The following is a 27,655-nucleotide window of genomic DNA, read 5'->3' on the forward strand; positions in this document are numbered from 1 at the left end:
GTCGTCAATATTCGGATTGTTCTGAGTTTGCCCTAGGCATCATCGAAAAATCATAGTCTCTGACCTGTCTGTTTCATGACTGACTGATTGCCATCTGATGATGGCTTCAAAGACTTACTCAAAGTATTTTGAACGATTATCTAACTTAACGTATAAAACATAACTGGACCACGCATCCCCTCAACCCCATACCAAACCTACTCTTTCGTATTACCACTCAGTCCTGATGGATACACAGATAGATCATTGAAACACCCACTGCGGCCGACTTGTAAATCAATCAGCAACTAAAACAGAGCACTGCAACTGTATCGCAGACGTCATGGTATAAAATTCAGTTTAACCATGCATCGTTAGTTCTTCAAGTAACGTTCATCACTACGGTGAAAAACTTATTTCATTGGTTCAAGTCTCTTCATAAACAACAACGGGGCATATTGGAAATAAATGAACGCAAGCATCATTAGCTTGTTAGGAGGCGGTGGACAACAACTTTCTCCTGAACAGGACGCTCTGGTTCATCGCACGAGGAAAGCACTAACCATGCACATAAGGTGATCTCGAGACACCCTTTAACCCAACAACGCAACACAGATTGCTTTAACTCACAATTTGACAGTTTACATAGAAAACATAAAGTAACGAAAACGTCACGTGATCTTAGGAAAGGCAAAGAAAAGAAATATTCTTTGGTTAGGCGAAAGTAATAAGTAATACCATAGATTACTTTGTTGGCTCGTTGGGAGAATTTGGTGTCACATCAAGGCTAACTCAGACGGTCACAGCAGATTCAATATGTGCGGATAGTGAATTTTGGTGTCATCGTAGGATGGGGTCGTTGCTACCAAGTTTGGGGGTCAAACTGTAGAATGGGATTCCTTGTAAATGTACGCAAGGACACCCTTAAAAATATTTGTTTATTTGTTACTACAACGGGATTCGAACCAATGACCTCTGTGATGCCGGAGGCAATGCTCTACAAACTGCTTACACAGGACCACATGAGCTCATCAAATTGACCGCTCCCAAATGAGTGGCTTCATAATCCAGTTGGTAGAGCATTGCCCTGGCATCGCAGAGGTCATGGGATCAAGTCTCGTTGAATTTTACAGGCGTCTATAGGTGACAATTGCTTAAATTGTTCAGTCAAGTGCGATGCTCACTTCTCCATTTGGTCTGTAATCCGCACTTCAAATATATCCATTTATTTAAAAAGCAATTATACCAGACAATATTTTGATCGAATCTTTTGTGCACCCAGAATTGGTCACCGCACCAACGTTTCGAGATTTAGCCCACCACATCTAATAATATATATTTTCCGGTTTTCGCGATTATTCCAGTTGCCCGTTTCCGATCCATCAGCGGACGCGAGCAGCTAAATTTTACTGTGCGGCTTCCGTGCGCCCACAGGTGAATACACTTTCCGGCGTCCTAAACCAAAAGGTATCACACGCCACCCGAGAAATCAACAAGACCCGCGAAAAAGACAACACTCGCGTGTGGGCGAGCGAATCACGAATTGTACAGCTCATCTCACGGTGAAATTCGAATTCAAATGGGACGACAAAAGAACGTTCAAGAAATAATGTATTTAAAATTGTCTCAATACCCTAAACTTCCACAAGAACAATAACAAATACTCATGTTCTGACGGCCAATCACTAATTAATTTTATAAACATTCCTTCCGTTGAGCACTGTCAAAAACACGCCGTTCCAAAATATAAAACAATCGTTCTCGTCTAAATTGAATAAAAGCAAAACCATTACTGAAAAAGAAAGCAAATTAAAGTTGGTGCTCGATAAGAAGAGAGCAAGGTGCTCCTTTCTTCATTTGTGGATCGAGGACGCTGAAACACGGGAGCCCGTTAGCACGGAAAGTTTACCCTTGCGAGATCAACCCTCGACCCAAACTTCCTAATCGTAATTATTCCACCCCTATAGTAATAACTTAATCGTTCGGAATACGGATCTGGCAGCAACGAGGGCGGTTAATTCATGGTGCCTTGTACTTGAAATCCTGTTTGGTTACTATTTCAGGACGTGTCAATTATCGTGCAGTTCGCTTCTCGAATCATTGACTTGATCAAAAGAAATGATGGATAGCTCTTGTGAATTTATTTATTTAATCCCTTGCCCTGTGAAGCAATGCAGCAGCTCTGATCTTGGCTTTGAGACCGTATTAACCTCCAAAAAGAGATCACCGTGAAATCTTCCATGTGCGACGACTCTGCAGTTAGTGACCCACGTTTCAACGCGAGGACATCGACCACAAGAATTCATTTTGAAATCTGCTTTTGAAGATGCACAAGGAACTCATAGTAGGACATAACAGATTCTGATCTATCATCCACCAAATTCTGAAGGAAAAGCATTCTCATCCGACTATCCTCCCTGTTAAGATATTTCAAACAAACGGGAGTCAATAATGACGGACAACATATGAAACAAAACTCGTATTTTAAGATGACCTTTCGCTAAGAAAACGTCCGGGTCTAGTTGTTCCAAAGGTGATGAACACTTACCCTCGATTAAATACCATTCACGGTTTGAATTTTGCCCGGCGGGGGAAATCCCATCTAAAAAGGGGAGGGATGCTCGTCGTCTCGCTTAGGGGTGTAAATTTCGGATTTTGGTCTCACTTAGGGTGTTCTGGGCCGTGAAGGTCTCTCCTTCAGGGTTGCGCGCGAAGAAAAATAAAAGTGTACAGTTACATTTTGTATTGGATGATAATGTCTTTGCCAAAATTAAAATTCACGGTATTTTTTGTTTCTTTGTATTTTAATATGGTTTCTTTTAGGGGCCAAAAAAAAAAAAGAGTCTTGGCCACGCCCAAATTGGTCTCCTTTAGGGGTTTAATTTAAAATTTCCGACGAGCATCCCTCCCTTTTTTATATGGGAGTCCCCGGGGAATTTTGCCCGTAGAAAAAGCCTTAAGGTAATTTTATCCTGAAGGAAAAAGAGTCTAGGCTAAAAATCTTGTGGGAACGTTTTTTGTTTATGACCAGTGAATAATAACCTTCAGTTTACGTTTCCAGTAATCCAGTTATGGTTGAACTGGGCTTTCAACAACTCTTATGAAATACAAATAAATTTTCCAAATTCCGAAAGGAGGGTGCCTACTATTGTTATTGCGCATACGCTCTGCGCATCTCGAGATACTCGGATTTCCTATCGGTGAGATTTTTGCGCGGTTCAAAACTATCCGAAGAAAGTAGATCTTAGATCTTGGTATCCAAAAAAAAAATTAGTGGGTAACCATGCATTTTCGAGAGATAATTAAGCTTTGAGAAAGAACGCCATACATTGCTTTGTATTTTAAAGCTCTTTGCAAATATTATTCATGAACGATTATCTTGGAAAAAAGCGTGGTTACCTCCAATTTTCTTTTTGGATTTCAATGACACTACTTAAGATCTACATTTCCTGCATAATCATAAACCGGGGCAATGCCCTTAAACAAGTCCATCCCAAGCCAAGAAATCAGTCAGAGACCAGGTTACTGAGCAGACGCCTGCCAAATTACCTCAGGCGTTACAAGGAAACGTTAAGATCCTTTTGCAACATAGCTTTTATCGTTTTCGTAGTTTCATGATTTCTTGTTCACCCATTATAATTATCATTATTTTCATTATTGCAAAAAAGGATAATTAACAAATCGAATGTGGTTCAGCGTTGTCTGTACTCTTATCGACAACGATATTGATCATCAAAGTGGTCAAAATGTTATGCGCCTCGTGAGTCCACAAAAAATTTTGACCAATGTGATGACGAATATCGTTGTCTATAAGAGTACAGACAACGTTGAACCACATTCAATTTGTTTTTACCACAATATTCCACGCCAAAGAAAATGTTCATTTCAGAGCGTGACAGAAAGAAAGAGCAAGCCTTTTCTATAACTTTTTCGCAATCTGATTGGTTTATTTTCCAAAATGAACGTTCTTGAATTGCGTAACACATTGACTCGAGCATGACGCGAGCAGCGTTGTCTAGACTCTTATCGACAACGGAAAATTAGCCAATCAGATTGCGAGATTATCATCAATTGTGGTTAAAATACTAGAGAAATATTTCTTGTCAGTTAAAGATTTTCATTAACTCACCTTATAACGTATATGTTGGCGTGGCAAGTTCTTTGCAACTGTAAGTAATCAATAAACGTTCGCACTCTCTCCGACAGTGGATTTTCCAGAACTGGAAGCGATCCCTGAAAAAAGAGGAGTGACGTTAGAATTTTCTGACTCGCGAGAAAAGAGCGACGGAGGATCGAAGTGATCCGCGCACTTAACTGAAAAATTTAAGCAATAGGCTAGTTTCGTATTTTCACGGTTAGCCTGGATCTAGCATGAAATGGAGGCTACTGCGGGGGAAATAATTTTGCATGTGAAAAGATTCCCCGCATTAGCCTCCATTTCATGCTCGATCCAACCCAACCGTAAAAATACGAAACTGGCCTATTGTCCAGCAGTTAAGTGCGGTGTCTAGAAAGCGACAATTGCTTAAACTGTCCATTTCTGGGCGCGGGTCATTTCCATTTTCCGTCTATAACACACACTTCGAGAAAAGAGTGATTCATGGAAGAAGAGAGGCTAAATCCTGCATTGTTAAACCTTCAATCAACAGTATCTCGTTAGTAGAAAATGTAACACTTTGCTCGTAGTGGAAGTGCACTTGGCTATCTGGCTAGTTCAAAGGCACCCCACTTTATTAATTAATCTGAAAGAAACAATTCAAACTTGACAAAAACATCTATAAGAACCCCGGTGGGCAGGAGGCAACCAGTTGGCTATTTACAAAGCGTGGTAGAGTTGAATCCGGGACAACCGGAAACAAATCCAAACCAGGGGCCCGTTTCTCGAAAGTCCCGAAACCTTTTCGGGCCCGAAAAGCCATCTCTGAAATTGCCAACCGCATGTTTTGGAAAGCCGATCTTTTAAATTTTTTTCAAGGGAACAAAAAGAAAATTAACTGTGAAGTTTGACGAATTAAATGTCCTCCGTTCTTGAGTTACAAAAGGAATTGTGACATCCGAAAATGGGGCCCGTTTCTCGAAAGTCCCGAAACTTTAAGAGCCATTTTCGGGTGTCACAATTCCCTTTGTATCTCAAGAATAGAGAGAATTTAAGTAGTATTTTTCTTTTTGTTACCTTGAACACATGTTAAAAGATCGGATTTCCAAAACAAGCGGTTGGCAGTTTCACAAATGGCTTTTCGGGCCCGAAAAATTTTCGGGACTTTTTTCGAGAAACGGCCCCCAGAGGTTTAAACGGGATTTGAACCCGGGGCAACCGCATGCAAACCCAACACCATAACCACTAGACCCCGCCACCTCCATAGTAAAGCCTGCGATTCCTAGCCAGCATCAAAATGTTTAAAAAAAGTCACTTACCAAATTATCTGGAATACTGGTAAAGTTTGCGACGCCAAACAAGGGCTGAATAACATCAATAGGAGCATCTCGTCCAACCCAAACATAAAATGCCTAGGACAAAAAAAATTGTCACATTGTCACGAAAATCCATAATCTTTAAAATAGCTAATCACGGGATCAGATACGGTGGCCCACAACTGTCACATCAAAACCAAATGCTCACAGCAAATTCAAATCACTCGCAACAAATTCAAACCACTCACAACATTTTCAAATCACTCACAGAAAATTCAAATCATCCACAGCAAATTACAAATCATCACAGCAAATTCAAAATGATCGACCATGCTAGGCGTCTTTAGTCGCCTCCAGCCAGCGGTGCAAGACGTCAAAGAATATTTTTCATATATGAAGCCGCTACCTGCGAAATTTCCGCACCTGCACTATTAATGGCGACATTGTTTTTGTCTGAGTCAAATTAACCCATTCACACCTCAAAAACTCGGCAGGCGTTGGACAGAGCAAAATTTATTAAGTTTCACTCTTAGGAGTCAATGGGTTAAGTTACTAGCTTTTCCTTCTACCTCAACGAACGAGAACCATGTTTTGTTTCCTCTGTAAGGCTACCGTTGCTGAAGGTTCCAATTACTGCTCCAGCTGTGGACAAGGTAAGTTTTCCCTTGCCATTTTGATAACGTATTTCCTTAAAGGTCAATTTCAGCACAAACGCAGCAGAAAAACATTACCAGAAAAGTATTATTCCATATCGTTGACGTTATACAATATGGACGAAGTATACAAAACCGGATGGGCACGAACGGGTTTTAAAGTGTCTATCACTTGCATTGGGATAGTTCTTTGAAGTAATTAGTGACGTCAACCCAGTCTCGACCCCATTGCCCTTCATTGCTCGGTCATGGATCAAACTATGACCAATTTCAAAGCGATTAGCAAGATGAGTATTAAATAAAAAGGTTGTAAAAACAACAAATATATATTTACGACAAAGTACAGTGGAAACTGAATTTGTCGGCACTTTAAAAGACTGAAGAACGAACGATTCACTGTAAAGTGCTGCATGCTCTCGTTATCGTTTGAAGTTGTAAATGCAGTTCTTTGGCAAAGTACGGCAAAAAATAAACAATAATGCGCACCGCACGATCATTGCTGTTTTGATATTTTATCTTTGACTTTGCCCTTGTTTCTTCGCACGACACGGAAAGCTTCCAAAATGTAAAATTCCCGTGCACAGCCTGCATAGCGTTTTCGCATTCCGTCCACACTGATACAATCGAAAACGGAGCTTTTTAAAGCTCTCTGTAGAGTAAAGGGGATTTTTGAAAACGGAGATGCGGGATCTTGTTGTGGACATGAGAAAAAAGAGGTTCTCAAAACGTTTACGTCGCATGCAATTGCATGTCCCAGTATTACTTTCTCGTAAAAAAAGGCAAACGGTGGGAGACCTTGCATTTCAGTTGCTTGGCTTGATTTCAACTTTGATTGCCTGCTTGGAGCTAAATACTGCTCTAGTTAATTTATGTATATTCATTTTGCTATTAGTATAAAACCGTGGGGACAGTTCAAGCATGCGCAGTACCGAGAAAGTAAGGTCGAGCAAAGCAAAGTGACGAAAGGTATGTTTTCAATCCATTTTCGGTGGTCAAGTGTGGCCAAAAACGCGCTCGTGGACGCAAACGTTTTGTGAGTTTTAAGAAACAGAAAACGGAGATTACCGTGGACGGCAAGGCAAAAGCTGCCTAGAAGCAAACCGAATAACCCTTCAACTCTTAGATGACTATTACACTTACGTGGCCGGTGTCCATCAAAAATATTCCTTTGCGACTCAGCTTCTCGCCCGAGAGGTGAAAAATAGGAGGCTTAGCAACCAGGCCTGATTTGGTCTGTACAGCTCCCTTGAAAAGAAAACAGACCCACTGGTTACAGATACATCGGATTCTGTGCTTAATTAAGAACACTTGGATAAATCGTTTGGGTGGCCTGCCAAGCTGGGGGTATTGTTGTCGCGAGAGGCAAACTAACGAGCGGCGAGGCGGCGCGGAGAATGAGGAGCGCCCTCCCCATTCTCCGCGCGGCCTCGCCGCTCGTTAATGTGCCTCTATCTCCAAAAATACCACCAGCTGCGCAGGCTATCGTTTGGGTTGAGTTCAGTCTCGTTTTTGATTTTGATTTACTCCAAGTTTAAACTTCAGGAACTCATTTTCATTTAGCACTGAATGCCACATGACTCGCTGGGTCGCATGGGGTGAGGTCTTGATAAACCAAAAGATTTTGATCAAGGAAAACAGCTCAAAGATACTTGAGTGGCTGAAAAAGTGGCGCAAGAACTTTGAACCAATCACTGAGTGAACTAATCATAAACCAAAGCAATTTGCTAATTACTTTCGACACTCAATTGAAAACCTCTCTATGAACATTTTTCCGGGACCAAATTGTGTCCCCTGAATAGAGGTGTCCCAAAGGAGAGGTTCCACTGTACATTTGAAGAGCAGGTTATAGACAAAGGAGTGAAGTAATCCTTACACTTAACTGGGCAATTTGAGCAATTGTCTCTTATAGTCGACCTGCTTTTACAGTCATCTTTTAAGGAATTGTTTCTTGTAGCCACCTGAATTGTTCAGGTGACTATAACAGACAATTGTCCAGTTACGTGCGAGGACCATTTCACTCCTTCGTTTAGACTTGAACACTGTCTGTTTTTGCACTTTTCTCCTTCAATCCCGGCTTAGGAGAAGCGCTGCCGTTAGTGTTTTTTTTTTCTTCCTGATACTATTTACTTTATCAAAGTACAAGAGCCACGCCTTACCTCATCACTGAGGTCGTGAATTGGATACATCTTTGGGTAGATGGACAGCATAGCCAGGTTCAGAGGCATCACCTTCAACTGCTGCATCGCAAAGCAACGCTCATCCAATCGTCGGCTGGAGCCAAGACGAAACGCCATCTGAAATCGTCAAACGGACAGGTTAACGCAAATATGTTTAAGCTCAAAGCCATTGGGAAATTTCTTTTAAGGTTTTTACTGAAACCCGCTCAATAGGCCATTTCCGAGTTGATGTCTGCCTTCTCTTCAAAGCGAGTCTAAGTAAGAAGTTTTTCTGATGAAAATTAGTTTTCAGTCATATGTAAAGTATAACTAATTACCACCACAAAAACTTCCCACTTAGATTCCCTTTAAAGAGGAGGCAGGCATGAACTCGGAAATGGTCTATTTGATACCTACATGCTTCATAATGGCCAGAATAAACAGCGGTAACAATCTGAGAGAATAAGGAGCTATTAATCCACTACTTTGAGGCTGGTTTGCAACTGATGTCCGGAAGACACTCAGAGCATCAATACATGCATTCATCAGAGCCTGTTGAAGCAACGAAAAACACGAAAAGATTAGAAATTAATCGCTTTTTTGGTAAAGTACGTTTTTAATTCAGTTCATTTCGTAACCTACTTACAAGGAACACAAACTACACAGATCTCTGTTACAAACAAAAAGATACTTATATTTACAATATACTATCATTACACACTTATAGTAAACACACATGACCTCACACTTACCACACACATAAAACGTACCTATAAATGAACGAAATCTCCCGCCCCGTAAGGTTGGCTAACGAGTTACAACACGTGTTCTTCTTCTGAACACAACTTAATTTTAAACTCTTCTGTAGAATAATTTTTGATTAGCTTTTCGCAATTTTCTGTTACAATGGTTATTATAGTTAAGGCGTACAATGATGGATTACTATTCGTCTTCATCCCCACCGCGGCCGTCGTCATTTTACGGTAAGGTGCCAAATAAAGCCATGGCCAAAGAACCTTACAACAACGCAGTCTTGAACAGGTTTCGATACTATCAACAAAGTTGCTTAGCCCCATCCCCCACCCCTGGCTACAATAATTTCAAATGAAAAATGAAGACCACCCCTCCCCCCAATTTAAATGATGAAAAAATGGCGGGCTTCAACTTGGGGGGGGGGGGGGGGGGAAGCACTCTTCATTTTATTTCGTCCAAGATTGTAGATCACAAGTTTGTCTATTAAAGATGAGTTCAACTAATTGAAGTTTCGTAACATTCGGTGCACGACGTTTAGCAAGTTCAACTTACCTCTCTTGCATCACCCAGAGAGGATGACAGGGTTCTATCCACAGCTTAAAATGAAGAAAAAGGTGTCTTATAAGTTGCTGTAATCTGTAATTATTAGTTTTAAGATGTCTGTCAAGGGAGACACCAAGGTTGTGTGGTTACGGCACCAAGCATGAGATTCAGAGGGTCTGGTTGGACTTCCTTCAGTTGCAGTTGTAAATTGTAATAATTATTGGTTTGCCTTCCCTATCGTCATTCAAAATGATGTAATTTCATGATACCCAAATGCCCAACAAGTAGAACGAAACATTGCAATAACAAATTAAAACTGTTGAACAACATCAACGAAATACAGCAAAAGGAAATAGAAGCATGGATGGACACAAATGGACAAGATTGAACCGGATTGTATTTGGGTAACCTTGAAAAAGATCGGACAATGTTTTTCAAGTTTATGGCAAACCGCCTGAGTAATGGTCGTTTTTGATCAGAATCATCTTATGATAGTTTTATCAGTAAAGGAATTCCACATTACCACTTCCTGTTTTTAAACTCATGATTAACTTAAGATTTTCGCCTAAACACCCTACAACAACGTGACGTAGCTCCTTTAAATATACAGTGACATTTCCTCTTCTCTTTGTAGTCCTTTCCTTCTGCGTTTCAACATTCTGGAAAATATATAGTCTGAAAAATCTGATGGCCTCTCTGCTTGACAGAAATGGATGAAAGGACAACTGAAAAATCAGAGTCCCAGGAAGCCAGGTCGCTAATCTTGGTTCCAGAGTGCCACTGGTCTATTAGGTCAACAAATCACCGTGTTAATGCCACTGTTGGTGGTGAATATAGTGACTTGCGACGTGAAAATGATGAGCTGCTTGTCAAAGGACAACTGCAAAGTCCCGGCCTAAATGTTTTCGGGTTTCACAAATCTAAGAAGACAAGAAGCTTGAGGGATGTGGGGCTTGCTAAGACACTTTTGGTAACGGCATGAAGGAACAAAGATTTCATGTGAACAGTAACTTTGTTATTAACTTGTTTTGCTACTTGATGACAGTTAAACGTCTAAACATGCTTTGTACTGAAAACATAAAACTAACCCATCTTTGCAAGCAGAGTGGCAATCGCTTGCACATCAGCGGTGGCATACAAATCAGCCAGTTTGTTTGTAATTGGCAAACCAAGAGTGTGTACTCTGATACGACGTTCACCTAGGGACAGATTAAAGTTTGTGTTCAGGACGATATCAAGTCTCTAAGGTTGAAATTTCCTTGTTTGCTCCAGGTTTCTAGGGATTTTTTGTAACCCACAAAGAAGACTATCAGAAGATAATTATAACAATGACCTTAATACTATTGTATTTACTATTAGAAAATTCAACAGTGTTAAACCCAATTTCACCAAAAAAATAGTGAATGAAATATAGGTAAACAACAGAAGATCTAGTATGAAATGTGGAAGTTGGAAGCAGGTCAATTTGTTGGGTTCATTTGTTCCTCAATGAATGAAAGAAATGTACTTGTATATAATTGAAGACTATAACCTGCAGTTCAATATATACATTTCTTTGATTCAGAAGATCTTGTACGTAATAATTTATTACTCCCAATATCACAATATCCCTTCAATTTTCACAAGTAGATATGTCACAAATATAAACCAAAATTCCTCTACATCTACATTCAGCTAATACACTTGGGGAAAACTTTCAGAATAAAGTAGAGGAACTTGGGTTGTGTCACCACTTACCCTTGCTGCTTGTATACAGAAGTGCAGACTGAAAAACTGCTATGTTGGAATCTGTCAGGGTGTCTTCAATGTCGATTTGCATACTAAACCCACTGTCAGGACTAACATTTGGCAAGGAAACCAAATCCGTTGAGCGAACAAAGAAATTCCCATGAAACGTGTGGATTGAGAGGCCTGATTTGAAAAAAAACAGCAAGAACAGGGATGAAGTATTAAATTACAGATCTGGGTGTTATTTAAAACATTTCCAACGCCACTCCTGCCTTAGGATTCAACCCAATGACTTTCCTCTTGTATCAGATGGTTACTAAAATTTCCTCACATAGGTGCATTACATTTTAAGATCTCTGTGATTCTGCATATGTATGTATACAGTTGATCTTTCATCTGACTTTGAGGGTTTTTCTCCCAGTAATTTTTTTCAGAACTTTTTCCCTTATCAAAATAGATGTTTGCAGTGCAATCAAATTGTGTGTGAGCACCCTGTAACTGATGCCCCACTTTTGTTGCAATGTCCCTAGCCCAGTTTCTGCTTTCATCACAACTGACGGAAGTTAATAAATTAAATTGTCTGAAGTCACTGATCATTCAAGATGGCAGCAAGTGGTGAACGACCTCCTCATAGCTTTTTCCGTAGGGAAATGGCAGGTAATCTCAAAACCAAGAAAAAAATATATGATGTCCTATGACACTTTTTTTAAAATAGACTGTTCACAAGCCATTTGCACAAATTTTCACAGAGCTCTGTGTCAACTGATGATTGAAAAAAAATACAATGGTACCCAAGCTATGTAGCACCTTTTTCTCATGTGCCTGTGTTTGACATCACAAGATCTTATAAAGTGGGAGAAAACAAACTTATCTGACATGGCACCAGTAAGGCAAGACTACATGTATTTTTCACATTTTTTCTTACCTGTGTCCCTTGAACTTTACAAAATATACTATTTCTTTATGAAACCAAAAGACCACCAAGGCAGAAAAAACCAGCTGTGAAATCTTACCTTTTGTACACCGTACTCTCATAACTGCTTCAAAGCCAATCTTTCTTGTTAGATAACGTCTACAGAAAAGAATGGTCAATACGTCAGTAGGAAATTCTTAATTTCACAAAACATTGATTAACAACCTCTGCATCTACTCAAAAACTATGTTCCCTTCAACCCACTGACTCCTGTGGAGTGATACTCAATAGATTTTTCTCAGCATGCTGCCAGAAGATTTCACTTGTCAGTGGTGGACAGTTCAGGAGTCATTGGGTTTACAAGGTTCTGAACCACTGTACTTACATAAATTCATTTTCAAATTTTTCGGCTCCAGCAGGGTTCCTACTAACATGGAAATCTGGATAATATGTTACTGATCCACCAGAGTACTTTGATGCACACACTATGACAACAAAAATACAAGATTTCCATTGATACTGCAGATAACAAATAAATACATCTAGAAACTATTTCAGAACATTTTAAGAACCTAATATACAGCATAAATGTATGGGTTATTTCGCAAACAACCTGGGCCCGGTTGTTCAAAAGCTGATTAACTTAATCCAGGATTAGCGTAAACTTTTGTTTCATGTTTTCAACTTTTTGTTTAAACTTTCTTTTGCTTATTTTTGTTTATCAAGATCGACATCTACTAATGTAAATTTTTGCTGATTATCAACGTTGAACAGCATTTGGGAGTAGAGAAATAAACTTCTTGGTTAATTTTTAATCTGGGATTAGCATTAATCGGCTTTTGAACAACTGGGCCCTGTGCAATTAGCACTGAGTAGTTATCCCTAAAATTAAAGTTTACACTTTGTAGTTGATTTTCAGGCACTCTGGGGTTGACTTAGTAAGTTAGCAAAAGAATTGTCTCAGCAGCCAAATAGTGATTTCACATAAGGTGGAGTATAGTTTAACCAGTGTTGCAAATTTTTATTGATCTTCAGGCGTTGTTCATCCAACAACCAAATTGCCCAAAGACTAATGTGTGCATTATTTGATTGACCTCACGACAAATGCATCCAAGTTAAATTTCAATTCTATCGCTTTTGTTTTGAACAAACACAGTTAAGTGTCACTTCACTGATTCCATTGTTTCAAGAAAACAAAAGTTCTCTTTCGTTTTATGTTTCAAAGGTGTAGCTGACAGTATTTCTGCATAGCTTATCAACACTTTCTCAAAAATGAAGCTCAAATCTGGGAACAAAATCATGTTCAATTCTAGGCCACTTGCAAAATTTCAGCTGATTTTGATCAAAATTGATAAGCAGCCAAAAATTTGAAACAAACCTTATGTACCCTAGGCCCTTCAACCACAGTAACACACTTACTTAAACTTGCTATGTCAGCATATTGTCCTGACAGTAAAAAGATATCAACAGCTACTTGCTCAGCAGCACAGTCAAGTGCAAACTTCTTGTAGAAATCTGTTGCAGGAGATAGATTCTGTACATCCTTTGCAAAAGTTAAAAAAGATATATTAATAATTGATAAACATTTTCCTTGCCACCAGTTGTCACCAGTGATCACCCATTTCAAGACAGTCATGCCATAATTGTTGGAGATATGTGACCATCTTATCTAGGGCTCGGAGACTCACTATTTTTTTTTTTTTTTTTTTGGAGGGGGGGGGAAGGCACGTACAAGATATTTGCATGCATATCATTACCATTTCACTTTCAAACTATAATAATTATAAAAAAAAAGCAATTTGCCATCTGTTTCTGTTTTCATTATAAACTTAATGTTGGGATGACATTTGTTCAGGTATGAAAAACATATCTGCATCATGAGAATTTTAAAAAACTACAAATAATGTCATCTACATATCAACGATAACACTTGGGTACCGGTGTATTTTTTCAACCAAAGCTTTTCAAAATGAATGATTGGCTAATACAGGAGCCATTGCCACTCCATCTATTTGATCGTAAAAAAAAACCATTGCATAAAAAGTGAGTGTGGCTAGTAGCAAAATTGAAAAGTTGTTTCAGTTGAACTTTACTTAGTTTTAGGTCAGAATTTATGTTACCATTAACATAATTATTATGCTTACTTTTGGACTGGACTTTTGTCCATCCTCTCTCCTCTTCAGCTCCCCTGGTCCAATATTGGGAAGTGTTGTTTGCAAGAGTGTTATACGACCACCAATAGGGCCCTGAGGAAATGCAATTTTTACCACAATTGCTTGTAATCGTGCAATCTGATTGGCTAATTTGCCGTTGTTGATAAGAGTCCAGCTTGCGTCATGCTCGCATCAATTTGTTATGCAATGTAATAGCCAATCAGAAATGCTCATTTCGGGAAATAAACCAATCATATTGCAAGAAAGTTATCGACAATGCTTGCTCTTTCTTTGTGTCATGATTTTGGTCAGGCTCTGAAATAAACACTTTTTTTAGAGTTGAATATTGGGGTAAAAAACAAATCGAAAGTGGTTCAGCATTGTCCGTACTCTTATCGACAAGGATATTCGTCATCACAGTGGTCAAAATTTGTTGCAGACCCATTCGGCTTCGCCTCATGAGTCCACAACATGACACTTTTGCCCGTTTTTTTTTTAATTTTGCTTGGATTTGTGTGAAACAACCTACAATCTTCCTCAAAATGTTTGGGACACCAACCCCATTTTCACAATAGAAAACGAAAACTTCATAAACTCCCCCCCCCCACCCTTCCCCCTTACCATGTAGCTTTATTGGGCAATGTACAATGTAGCACTTTGCTTGTGTACCAACACTGTGGGGTGGGGGGATGTTCGGAAAGGGGGAAATAATGAAGGTGAACTTGGTTGATCTTATTTAATTGGCATTTAGTCCAAATGTGACCCTCTGAAGAATGTGTCCCAAATATTTGTGTTGAAGACTGTAGACATTCATTACACTAATCTAATTAAAATACAAACAATGAAAGAAAATAATAGTATTGCATCGTTTTTTAATGTAAAGACCCCTAGAAGCAGAAACATGTTACACAGAGGAGGAACTTTTAAAGTTACAGTCTTTGTTTAAGGCACAGTAGACTTACAACCAACTTGAGGGCAGCTTGGAGAGCAGCTCCTGTTGCACTATGTACATTTGGACACTTGCTAAACAATGCTGGAAGTGAATCCAAGAGCTGTATCACAAGCTGAAATTTTCAAAAACGCACGAGTTAAATGACATGGCAAGTAAATGTCAAGAAACTATGATCTTTTCAAGTCGCACACATGGATAAAATAAAGAGCAGTAAACACAGTAATATCAAAAAGTCTACAAATGTAAGACTCTAATGAACAAAAACGAAAGTTTAGACTCTCAGAAATATCCACTTTTGGCACTTTACATGGGAGCCAGGGCGGCTTAGCGGTTATTAAAGGTGCCTTCCACCTCTGCGACCTGGGTTCAACCCTTGGCCCCAAGGTTGTATGTGGGCAGAGTTTCAGTAGATCTCAATCTGAGCGCTTTTTCTCCACAGCGATGTATCCAGAGTGCGTCATTGCGTCCTGGGACGCACTCGTTTTCCTTTTGGACGCATAGAATGTGGAACAAAGGGTCCAATTGGACGCAGAAAAAAAATCGAATGTTTATGCAAATTACCAACGCCAGGAAAAACATGCGAACGGCGTATTTCACAAGGAAATTGAACATTCCCATTTCTCACAACGGAGAAATGATTGACTTCCTTAAATTTCAAGGTTAGCTGCTATTTTCGGATTTTCGTAGTCCAATAATTTCATTTTGTCAACCATTATGTCCAGCTTCAGAAGTCGAGTTTTGAATTCGCACGTGTTGCGTGACATGATCTGAGCTGTTTTTTTACGTGAGGCAATCGGCGACACTTTCGATCTGCCGCCAGTGATAATAAAACATTTCGGTCCAAGTTCAGTTTGTTGCATGCTTTCCAAGTAAATTTCAAGCATTAGTTCGCTTATCGTGAGCGAAATAACAGAGAATCCAAAGGCAAAGTATGTTAAATTTTTGTTTTGTGCGACCCTGTTGATAAAAAAATTAATTGCGGACGCGCACGTGTCATCGTCGTCTCGGTTCTTGTTTTGCACGTAACTTGTCTGTTTTGCAAATTATGCAACTTTTTTTCAGAGTTAGTGTTATAATTAACGTGTTGAACATGAAACTTGAATGTATTCAATCGCTTGATTATTAACATTGGCCATGGCGAAGCCATGACCTGTGCATCGATCGCTAACATTTGTTTACTCTTTTGTTCCTAAATTACACCTCAAGTGTAGTTAAAATAAATGATGCTCTTTTACGGAAAATTGAGATTCAGTTCTGTTTTTTTTTCTGTGGAGATCTAGATCATTTATCAACTGGAGCCAACAGCTCCTACAGCATACGGATTTCAATGTGATCGATGGAGCTTTGACAGCCCATACATTTTGATCGATGAATCAACAGGCACAACAGTTTCAAAGAAATTGATCATTTTAAGTACATATTCGTTGGGAGGGATAAGACTTTATTTTTGTGCAATTAGAAATCTGAAAGGGTACTGCAACAGCAATTAAGAGGCAATAGATCGCATATTAATTCTTGAATATTAATTAGCTGGACCCCCAAGATTTTGCAATGGACCCCCAAATTTTTCAAAAAGGGGTCCAGAGGACCCCCAAATTTGAAAACCTGGATACATCGCTGTCTCCAGGTACTCCAGTTTTCCTCCCTCGTCAAAATTGACTCTCAGTAACTTACATCCAGCTGCAGGCAAATACCCTCGATAGGGTATCCTTCCCTTTCATTGATGTGAACGAATAAAGTTGGTATTCTTGTTCTTCTTCTTCATATTATTATTATTATTATTATTATTATCATTATTATTATTATTATTATTATTATTATTACTATTATTATTATTATAATTATTATCATTGTTGTTATTATTATTATTATTATTTTATTTTTTTATCATAACTTCTACTTTAAGTGAAGCTTAATTTGAACTGACATGAAATTGGCCTTATAAAGGCCTTAATTACAGCACTAAATATGCCAATTTATTGCAAAAAAATAGCACAGACATGAACATAAAATTATGACAACGGTCATCAGGAACAATACAAAGTTTATCATTTACCTCTTTGCTTTCATTTAAGTTGACCAACAGATCATCTGGCGATGGAAGAAAGACATCTATAAAAAAAAAAAAGAAACAATAAAACAAACCAAATGAGTCTTCTTTGGCTCTTTTCGTATGTGCAGACGGTCTTTTTATTTTATTTTGCTGCTCTCTTGTAAGACAGTTCCTTCCTTCATTGCTCCTTTCAACACTATTTTGTCCTTAGCTGTTTCTTCCCAGGTCTTAACACCTGTATTGCATCTTGACAGGCTGACTTTGCAGGTGTCCTTATATCTCAGTTTTGACAGTCTTCCCCTCTCAAATGAATACAATTCTATCTTTAACCACTCACTGAAAAACATGTCCAATTAATCCATAGCACAACCACAATGTCCAGCTGAACATTACAGAAAACTGGTTTCAATACACTTACCATCTAAATCAGACACAATGTGCATCTGAGGTTGGTTGAGTTTTGGCTAAAAATGAGAAGGAAAAAGGACAAGTCTTGACTACAATTTACATGCGTAAGTTAAACAACAATAACCCAGTGGGAGTCAGACTTCACTGATTTTACTGTGTCTAACGCCACACAATTTTACTTGCCAACTGGGGGTGTTCTAGGGCACCTGAAGAGCAGTTACTGTTTTTCCTTTGTGTAAATAGTGGCCCATTTTCACCCAGTTCATGCTGTAATCATAAGTATTACAAAATTCTCCAATCTGATTGGTTCTGTGCGCACCTATTTGTCGCATAAATGCCGCACGATCGTGTAGGTGTCCAATTGCAGGTATTCAATATGAACAACTCCAAATTGGATACCTGTAGCTGGAGACCTATGCCATTAGCGCGTCAATCACATGCACTTGGATGTGATCTTTCTTCCTTTTTTCGTACTGTTTCCAAAACAGATTGAATATAAATTTTAACTTTTTCATGCAAAAAGGCATTAAAAGACTTTTCATCCTCACATTTTGTTAAGGTTAAGTTTGGTTAAGTTTAGTAATAAGACTTTGTGTCATACAATTCAGTGGTAATCATGCTCATGCATGAAAGGATTACTCCCTGAATTGTACCCAACTCAGTCCTATTACTATTCATAAAAGGTTGGACATAACTTTCATATTATAACTGCAAAAACATGGACAACAAATGAGGGAGAAAATTTGCCCATGTTGACAATGTTTGGCCTCAAAAAGGCCATCATCTTCTAGATTTTCAGTCTGATTTCACTTCGTAAAGTTCCCCTCTTAACCCATTGACGCATAGGAATGAGACTTAATAGACTTTAATTTGTCTAACACCAGACAAATTTACTTGTCCATGGGCATGGTTCAGGAGTCAATGGGTCAAAGCAAAATTTTCACAAAACTGATTGTTTTGTTGCTACTTCATGCATAAGCATTTGGGACAAATACCTACCTTTAAGCTGTAAAAGTGAACTGTGCTATCAAATGTTATAAATCCAATCTGTGTTCTAAGGTCTCCTGGCATCTTGTCCAGGTTATCTTTTAATAATTTACAAAACAACTGAAGGTACCCTTAAAAAGAAAAAAAAACAAAAACAAAAATAAGTATTAATAATTATACCCAAATATACTTTTTTAGACTGCAAGCAGTCTCTCTTTTGCTTGAAAATCCACCGAGAGAATGTGATAAGTGAGGGGCGAAGCAGAGGCCATGAGTAGCATGGGCGCAGGGAGACCCACGTAGGGAGGCTCACTGCTTCCACCCTTGCATATCATCTTGTTCTCTTGGCCGATTTTCAAGCAAAAGAGAGACTCGCAGTCTCGCTAACTTTTTTAGACAGACAGCTGCAGGTCCACTCAAAAACTATGTCCCTTTTTGCCCATTCCCTCGTGTGAATGAGACTTCCAGATCTCACCAAACAATTTTACTCATCAATGGGAACTGCGTTAAGGATAAAAGGGTTAAATCCGATAAACAATTAGGAAAATTTAAAAAAGAAATATCACAGATAGGTATTGAAGTTGACATTGAAATGTTTATTGTTGCATGAAAGTATCCTAAAGTAATAATTAATTACAAATGTTGTTAACTTCAGTTGAAGACACATTGGGCAAATCCTTAAAATGCAGGTGTGAAGTTCAGTTCTGATAAAAATGATGAAGAATCATGATCAGACTTTGATTTTTTTTTATAACTTGGCATTTAAGTAATTTAACTTTTATAATATTACTGTCTCCCTCTAGTATCTTGTTGTGCTATATTTTAAAATTCAAACTATTGGTAAATTAGTCATTTTGTAAATTAGCTTAAAGGACCATAAGAGAGACTATAGTCTTGACTGCAATTATGTACCCTATTGAAATAAAGTGTCATCATCATCGTGGATGAACACATAACCAACAAATTCAATTCATGATGGTAACAGCAAGCAAACACATATGCAGTCACAAGTATATCTATACATCCCGGCCCAAGGATGGAAAGAAATAATTGACCAACCTGTTTCAAGGGCATTAAAAGAGACATCCAAAAGAAACAGAAATACTGAAGGCTGAGGAGGTCGCAGCTGAGAAAATGAAATAAGTAAAATGAGCGAAATTAACATTTCCTAAAAAAATCCTACTCTCTACTTATCCAAAATAAAAAAGGATTCTATTTGTGCCTTATTATGAAAATTAACTCAATGACTTTTTAAACAAACCATATACTCTGACGGTGCTATAAACTCCACAGTTGCATTCCTAATTTCTGGTCGTTTGGAAGGGTCACCATACTGTCTTGTTTGGGGATCAAAACAGAATTCTTCTGGAACTAGAACAAAAAAGACCATTCATCTCATTTTGGCCCCATTCACTACAGATAGCTATTTCTTATGTACACTTGTTTGAGCTATAGTAATAAACTTGAGAAAGACAGAAAATAATACATACCTTCATTTACCCTAAAGCACATTGGACATCGCCATCTTCTGGCATCGGTGAAAGTGACAAATGGATTGATGTAAGTTCTACAGGAACGGCATCTTGTAATGACAGTAGAGTGAATAACTGGAAGATTCTATTGCAAAAAGAGCAGTAAAGAATATGCATTCTTTAGCTTAGCTCTTAGAGATCTTGATTATTGAATTAGACAAAAACATCACTGTTGCCAGGAATTATGTCACATGTAACTCCACAACATTTCAAGAAATATGCACACAGTTCCTGTACATATAATGTATTTCAGAATAATTTACAGTACTGACCAAGCATGCCTTTGAAAGACTTAACAAAAACCTGTTTGCTTTTTCATGGAACAAAGAGCATTGCCTGCTAGAGTATAGTCACTTTTCACTTGTCAAAAAGAAACAACAGAAAACAAGGCTGTTGTCACTTTATTTCTTCCCTGTCGCTCCTCTTTCTCCTCAACCTCTGTTGACTCAGTGGTACAGGCATTATCTATGACTTCAAGCTTAGGTACTCGTGGCTGAGTTGTGCGGATTGCCAATCAATGGAGTATGCTACAGAGGAGGGAGGTGACTGGACACCTCAAGTTTACAGCCATCTCACTGCCAACAAGATTGGTCACCGACCAGGACCCTACCATGGTGTTAACAAGTGCTGACGACTATCACAATTATTAAAAAACAAAGAGCCCTTGGTGATGAGTCGAGTACCAATGAGACTTTGCAGTGGCAAAACGACTAGTACCCAGCCTCCAAGTCACCCTGCATCACTTACTTGTAAATCCCTAAAAGGATGAAGGTGTATTCCTAACGGAAGCTTTGATTTTGTTAACAGGCTCTTAGTTTCAGGAACAGCATTCAAGGTGCAACACAGAACACTGAAATAAAACACAACAGATGCCAATAAAGACGATAATTAGTCATACAGTGTGTGGAAGTTTTGCACCACTATGGTTCCTACAAAATTGACATTAACACATTGACGCCCAGGAGTTTCCCATTGACGAGTAAAATCGTCTGGCGTTAGACAAAGTAAAATACTAAGTCTGGCCGGTTTCGGCTGGGGGGTTGGACGCCAAAGGGTTTATGGCCCGGACATAGTTTTTCAGTAAGTGATTAACATGTATGTAAGTTAAACATTAATTTTTTTTTAGTTTACAAAACGCTTGAAGGAACTTACAGTGCGACGTGCCTTACAGTGGCCACCTAACAAAGTTTTTTACAAATTGTCCACCAATCAGGATTCGCGAATTTGATTGACAGTCACAATTCCTTGCAAAGTTTGCACAGCTATAAGTTGAACACCATTGCTTGGGTTGTTGAGTTGATGTATTTACAAGTAATTGTCAAATGTGAAAGCTTGTTGGGTGGTCATGATAAGGTGCGTTGCACTGTAAGGAAGGAGGCTAGAAATATATAGTTTCTCCTTTTTTCAAACAAATGAACATATTCTGCACTTAGATACAGTTGGCCAGGGTATTAAGTACCCATCGCAGATTTCTCACATTACCTTTTCCTCCAAACTAACGTTACCATGGCAACGTTATTAGGCATTTCTTTGAGCCTTAAAATCAACATAAGTTGTCTTTTTTAAAGAAACAGAACAGTGAAATTTTCCATTCAGTTTTACCAGATAATGTTAGAATTAAGAAATACTCTCCAAAATATTTAAAATTCAACAAAATCTGTACGCTAGTTTTTCGGAAAAATCAGTTTTTTTTTTAATGTCTCTGACCTTTTTTTTTTTTTTCATCAACAGAATTTTTTTAAATTTGAAAGACAAATGTTTAAATTAATCTAAGCTAACGTGCAAAAAATGAAAAAAATTCACCGTCCGGAAGCAGAGATATAAACGAGTAAATTTGCAAAATCAGGAAAAATTAGGGGGTTACAAGATCAGCATTTACACATGCATCATCCGCTCATTCGATTCCGTGCGCGAGTGGAGCTACAGGCCAACACGAATGGACTTAAGTGACCATTACAAAGGTTGTAAATTTTCAAAGTTTTCGTGAATGGGAGATGTCTATTTATATTCCATATATATAGGAATTAGGAGAAAGGAGAGCAAAATTAGAGGTCACCCATTTGAATCATGAGCTGATACGAGCAGCTTACGAATTGCGTGTGTGGCTTATGCGCACGCGCTCAGCTGAAAACCCTTTTGAGCCTCCTTAAATGTAATCTTCTTTGCCAAGAAAAGATCACTCAAAATGTACTTGCTACATGAGGTTTGGTACTCTTGCAAAAACAAACAAAAAATCTTAATGTGTTTGGTGGCAGATCTCAAATTCACCTGACAGGAAGTTTGTATGTGCTGAGCCAGGTCCAGTGACCTCTCAGATACTGACGCTTAACTTAAAAATCAGCTTACATGTATCTTGCACAAAACTTGTTAGGAATATGTGACACACCAATGTAAAATATTCATTCCCTAATTTGTCTGTCTAATATGGGATTAGCTTCTCCATACTTCCCCCTAATCCTATGTTGGTTTAGAACCGGCCAAAGGTTTGCACAGTACAGGCCATATTTTTCACCACATCAGTATGGGGGAGAGGGGTGGACCAATAAACTTCATTTGAGAGTGCACGTCCAATGATGTCCACACAGGAATATTCCTAAGAGTTTTGTCCAAATTTGTAGCCTTGGTCAAGTTAAATAATGAATATCACTATTTTAGGTTTGAAAATAACCTTGGATCACTGCTCCTCTTTGGAAGATCCTGAAAGGAAAGAAAAGAAAAAGAAACATTAAACAAAAGTAGCTTACCAGTCGTATCTATCCATAGAAGTAAATTATTAATTTGCACAGTGACAATTATTTATATGTGGTAAAAAAGAACTCACCGATGCCAAATTAGGAATTGGCTGTTCAAGTGGAGTTGTCGGAAGAATGTGTCTCTGTTCCATTAGATTGACAGGCTGACAACCTGAGGGTTGCTGGATACCAAAAAAATTACCATCTCAGTAATGATGATGATGATGATGTATCAGTATGTAAATTTGCTAAGTCAGTTTGGTAAAGATGCTTACAAAATGTCTCTGCAATCTGTCCTCGACAAGAGGACTATGTGACCACTGCAAGGAATCTTAAATGGGCACCAATGTTAATTAGTCAATACGAGACCAACCCTTTATCATCCTTATTTATGACAACTAGAAGATGCTTTCTCCTTAATTATTGAAAGGCCCCAATGGTTCATCTCATTTGGATTGGAAGGTATGACTTCTGGCACAAAAGCATGAAACTTCATCAACCAAGACAACTTGTCGTCAGTTAAAAGCAATGGTGATAAAGACAAACAACTGTACTTTTTTTTTCTCTGAAAAGTAATTATCTTTTTTTTTTGTCATTAATCACTCATTGAAAAACTATGTCCCCCTTAATAAAGGTATGACAGTGCAAACAAGAGCTCATAGATTCTCACCTGAACTGAGAGTCTTCCCATGGGACCTTCCAGGCCACTACCTTGTGATGGAAACCGTGAGGGACTGGGTCCCTGAACACAAAAAAGACTTGATAAGACTCCTTGTAGAAATATAATACATCAGGAGGAATTTATTTTACTCACAGTGGACATCTGCTGCTGAGCTGCAGTAGGCATCTGTCCAGGATATTGGTTTGACTGACCTGGAACATTCATTATACCCGCAGGGACCCCAGGCATTGAAGGTGGTGATGTCTAAAAAACATAAATTCTAGTTATTCAAAATGCTTAATTGAATTAGAAAATACTATTATTTTATTGGATACTGCAGGAGTTTTTCAGTTCTCTTTAATAAGGCCATACTGACAGTCTATCATGGTTTCTCAACTGTCAGCTTTTTGAAAGAAATTACTTTTTCGCAGAGGCACAAAAATAAATGCAAAAGACAAGATGGTTTAGCTCTACCCTTAAGAGGGTGATAACAAGCAAGATCCAAGATACTGTTGACTGCCACACCACTTATTATCAACTAATACTGAAGTTAACTTAACCAAAACTTCACCTGGGCAGGATACATTCTGCGACGAGAAGAAATAGGTCTTGTTCCAGCTGAAGAATCTTGACCCACTGGTGGAAAGCCTGTTGCAGGACTGTTGTATGAAACTGGAGGCATACCTGATCCTGGCAAATTTGAGGGAGGAGGTGGGGTTGATCTTGGAGAATTGGCTGATCCAGCGGGACCTGGTGGGGGAGGAGCTGACCTTGGCGAAGGTCCAGAGAAACCAGGTGCCGTGTTCATTGGCATGACAGGTCGCTTAGGTTTGTTTGAATGCAGTGCAGACAACGGTTGTGTTACCTGTGGAGCTGAAGTTGGAAGCATACCAGATATTTGCCCTGCATCCTGTCCTAAAGGGACATTTGATGGAGGAGGAGGTGTCTTATTCTGCCCAATATATGTTTGTTGGGACTGTGTATTTGTATTTAACTGCCCTTGCAAAGGAACTCCTGAAACTGGTGACATTGGGGAGGACTTTTGAGGAGGATAGGTCGATTGAGATGGCGTAACTGGACTAAAGGCTGAGCCAGGTTGTGAAAATCCCGCTTGGATGTTATTACCTATAGCAGAGGCTGACAGCTGGGATGAAGGACCATTTGTCAAAGCAGCACCTGGTGACAGTGGAGCAGACAGTCTTGGTGAACTCCCCACTGAAGCTGGTGGTAGAGATGCATTTGTTGCAGGAGGAGATCCAACATGAGGATGCCCTTGAGGTAACGTAGCAACAGGTCCATTTGACATGGCATTGGATAATGGGCTTCTCTTCAGTGGAATGTTCATTGCAGCTAGTCCAAGAGAATTACTCAAAGACTGACTTTGGGCATGATTAACTGCTGAGGAGTGGTCTGAGTAGTTTTGTTGCCCAGGTGGCGTAGGCCAATGACCTGGATGTGGAGCTTGGTAGCCTGCCATTAAAAAATATCATAAAAGGGTAATTGAGGTTATCATGGATTGAGTAAATGAAACCACAAGAGACTATCAGCATGAACTTTATTATAATAATTCCCAGCTCATGCATGACCAGCAAAGGCAAATTTTGTATCATTGAGGAAAAAAATGTAATAGATTTTCCCACCGGTCAATAAATCTCACCCTGAAACCAAAATAAAAGCTTCCAAAATGGCATCTTAAGATGTACATGCAAGCTTTTGCTTTGAAGCAGTCTTGTTCATGTGCTCTTCTGTATCAACTTAATGAATGCCCATATCTTTGATCTGTTTTAATTAGCAAATTTGAGAGCAAAAAAAAATTTTATGGTAGACTCTCTAAACTGAAAAAAGTAAATGACTGGCCTTGAACCAATCAGGCACATTTGAAAGCATCAGATGGGTTGTCAGTTGCCACTTTAATGTTAATTTTCCTAAAACAAATGAAAAATTTAAAAAAAGTTGTTTTTTCAAGTGTTTGAATCTGAAGATATGGGGCAAAATTGTAGTGTTACTAGCAGCAATGTCAGTCCCTGCTAGTCATCCACTATTTTCAGCAGTTTCTTTAAACATGCATTGAAGGCTTATATTTGTTTGTTAAACCGCTGGCAAACACAACACAATTACCCCCAATTAAATTTCATACACTTTGTGAATAAAATTTGAGAAATTTTCACCATTAAAGTTTTCTTAGAACTCTTAACTTAAAATTGCAACTGGATTTTTTTTTAATTCTGAGCCCTGCTAGCACCTTCCTACTGCCAACAAAGGCTCTTGTTTAGTGCAAAATTAACAATAACTGGTCATTTCCCTACAGAGTCAATCCGCCCTAGTATTATCGTGTCTAAGCACTGATTTTAATGATTATGTCTGAGCACTCAGTTCAATGATTAGGTCTAAGCACTGATTTTAGTTTAGAAAAATTAGGGTTAGGGTTGGTTGCTATCATATAACAGTTGTCAGAATACTGTGGGGTGGGTTGACTCTGGAGCGGAACGTCCTGTATTCAAAATAACAAATTATCAGCAAGAAATCAGACTAAGCAAAGCAACAACATACAAAAATACACAAACAACTTGAAACTCACATACTCAAAAAAAGGTACAACATAATAAATCCTAAAACTATAGAGAATGAATTTGGAGGGTGTAAGTGACAACTTCACAGACCTGTCACTAAGATATCAAATTGCCAGGTATAGAATATAAAAATTATTGGTGGACGGGGAAATAAGTCGCAATGCGTTGACACATTTTAAGGGGCAAAGGGTGTACCTGCATGCATTCACCTCAGAATGAGTAAGTAATGTAATGAGTACTTGTTTATTGAAAGTTTCATTTTTATGGCTGTTTTTAAATTGATGTGGTTTAGAAAATGACCAAATTATCAAAGAAAAAAACAAGCTTCCATTAAAAAACTGTCAGTAAAAATCCTGAAAATACTTAGAACTCGTTCAAAGTGAAGGAATGTGGATCACTGTTCGCCAACTTTACATGTACATGTAGAGACACTTGGGTCATAATCAATAATTACTGCTAAATTGTGAAAGGAAAAAAAATCCATCCAGATAACCTATTAAACTCAAACCAATCCACAAATAAGTCAAGCGACGAAGTATAATTACTTTATTATGTACTTTGCACAAATCAATAGCCTTCCTCTATGTCCTAGGGAGACTGCTTCTCACATTACCAACACTTGCCAAAGTATGTGAAATGCATACCTTCATTTATTTCTCTTACAATTAAATTGAAAAATGTTCAAGATGTTCGGATAAGAGTGAATTATTTAAATCGTTAATTTATTACGTATACACCATGAAGCATTAACTGGTAACAGAACCAGGCCAGGTGATTCAACTGAAACAAGTTAACCTGCTACAAGAAACCAATGACGCCATAATGATTGGGATATAAGTAAATCCAAATTACTTTTTAGTGAGTTTGTCTTATTCCACAAATCTCTGAGGTTTATTTTCCGCAGTCTCTTTCGTTTCAATCAAGGGAAAGACTGAACCGTAAGATGAAACTGAGTTGAAGTAAATTTGGGTAAACTTCGGTGACGCTGCAACTCAATCTGTCAATACAGATATCCTCACCTCTCGTTGCTGGATTCATTTCTTTATAAGCACTCTGAGCCTGGCTATTCACTCCAGTTGTAAATTGGTCTTCCTGGCTTGTTCCCTTTCTCTCTGATTGCTTAAATGCTACATGAGTTGGAGATTGAAAAATATGGTTTCCGGCGTCGTGGTTCTGGTAGAGTTGTTGTTGACCAACCGAGAACGAATTACTCGGCGGCAAATCTCCTCCAGACATCACCTAACACATGTTTAAGAATCGATCTATGCCTCCTTGTTATATGGTGTTCACAGGGATTTTGCAAATTGCTGTAACAGCGACAGTGCAACCCAATTTTCAGGCTAATTCGACGAAATCGGATGCAGAAATCTTGAGTGTGCGCAGTAGATGTGTTCCGAGCGACGTGGCATATGTAATGCATTGCGCACCGAAGTGATTACGCGCGCGTCACCACGCGTGACCATCTCGTGC

General features: G+C 38.7%; 1 protein-coding gene across 1 annotated transcript; it reads right to left on the bottom strand.

Moving 5' to 3' along the window:
- Nucleotides 1-1,573: 1,573 nt before the first annotated feature.
- On the bottom strand, nt 1,574-27,559 carry LOC138000257 (protein transport protein Sec24A-like). The gene is made up of 27 exons (XM_068846535.1): nt 27,205-27,559; nt 24,187-25,085; nt 23,769-23,879; nt 23,625-23,696; nt 23,044-23,136; nt 22,891-22,919; nt 20,970-21,072; nt 20,181-20,307; nt 19,952-20,061; nt 19,750-19,816; nt 18,703-18,821; nt 17,714-17,759; nt 17,299-17,354; nt 15,253-15,354; nt 14,282-14,383; nt 13,557-13,680; nt 12,523-12,622; nt 12,238-12,296; nt 11,234-11,407; nt 10,585-10,695; nt 9,506-9,549; nt 8,618-8,752; nt 8,201-8,338; nt 7,185-7,289; nt 5,395-5,487; nt 4,109-4,212; nt 1,574-2,396 (listed from the first exon to the last, which is right to left on the bottom strand). Exons 1-27 carry the CDS (start codon nt 27,419-27,421, stop codon nt 2,282-2,284), a joined length of 3,555 nt encoding a protein of 1,184 aa, XP_068702636.1. The 5' UTR covers nt 27,422-27,559; the 3' UTR covers nt 1,574-2,281.
- Nucleotides 27,560-27,655: the final 96 nt, after the last annotated feature.

Source organism: Montipora foliosa, chromosome 4, assembly GCF_036669935.1.
Source record: "Montipora foliosa isolate CH-2021 chromosome 4, ASM3666993v2, whole genome shotgun sequence".
Taxonomy (NCBI): domain Eukaryota; kingdom Metazoa; phylum Cnidaria; class Anthozoa; order Scleractinia; family Acroporidae; genus Montipora; species Montipora foliosa.

Coding starts and splice junctions, on each gene's coding strand:
- LOC138000257 (XM_068846535.1), bottom strand. CDS start 27,421: ATGTCTGGAGGAGATTTGCCGCCGAGTAATTCGTTCTCGGTTGGTCAA. Junction 23,697..23,768: donor CTCAGCAGCAGATGTCCACT/GTGAGTAAAATA, acceptor TTTTGTGTTCAG/GGACCCAGTCCCTCACGGTT. Junction 9,550..10,584: donor CACTCTGCTTGCAAAGATGG/GTTAGTTTTATG, acceptor CTTCATTTTAAG/CTGTGGATAGAACCCTGTCA.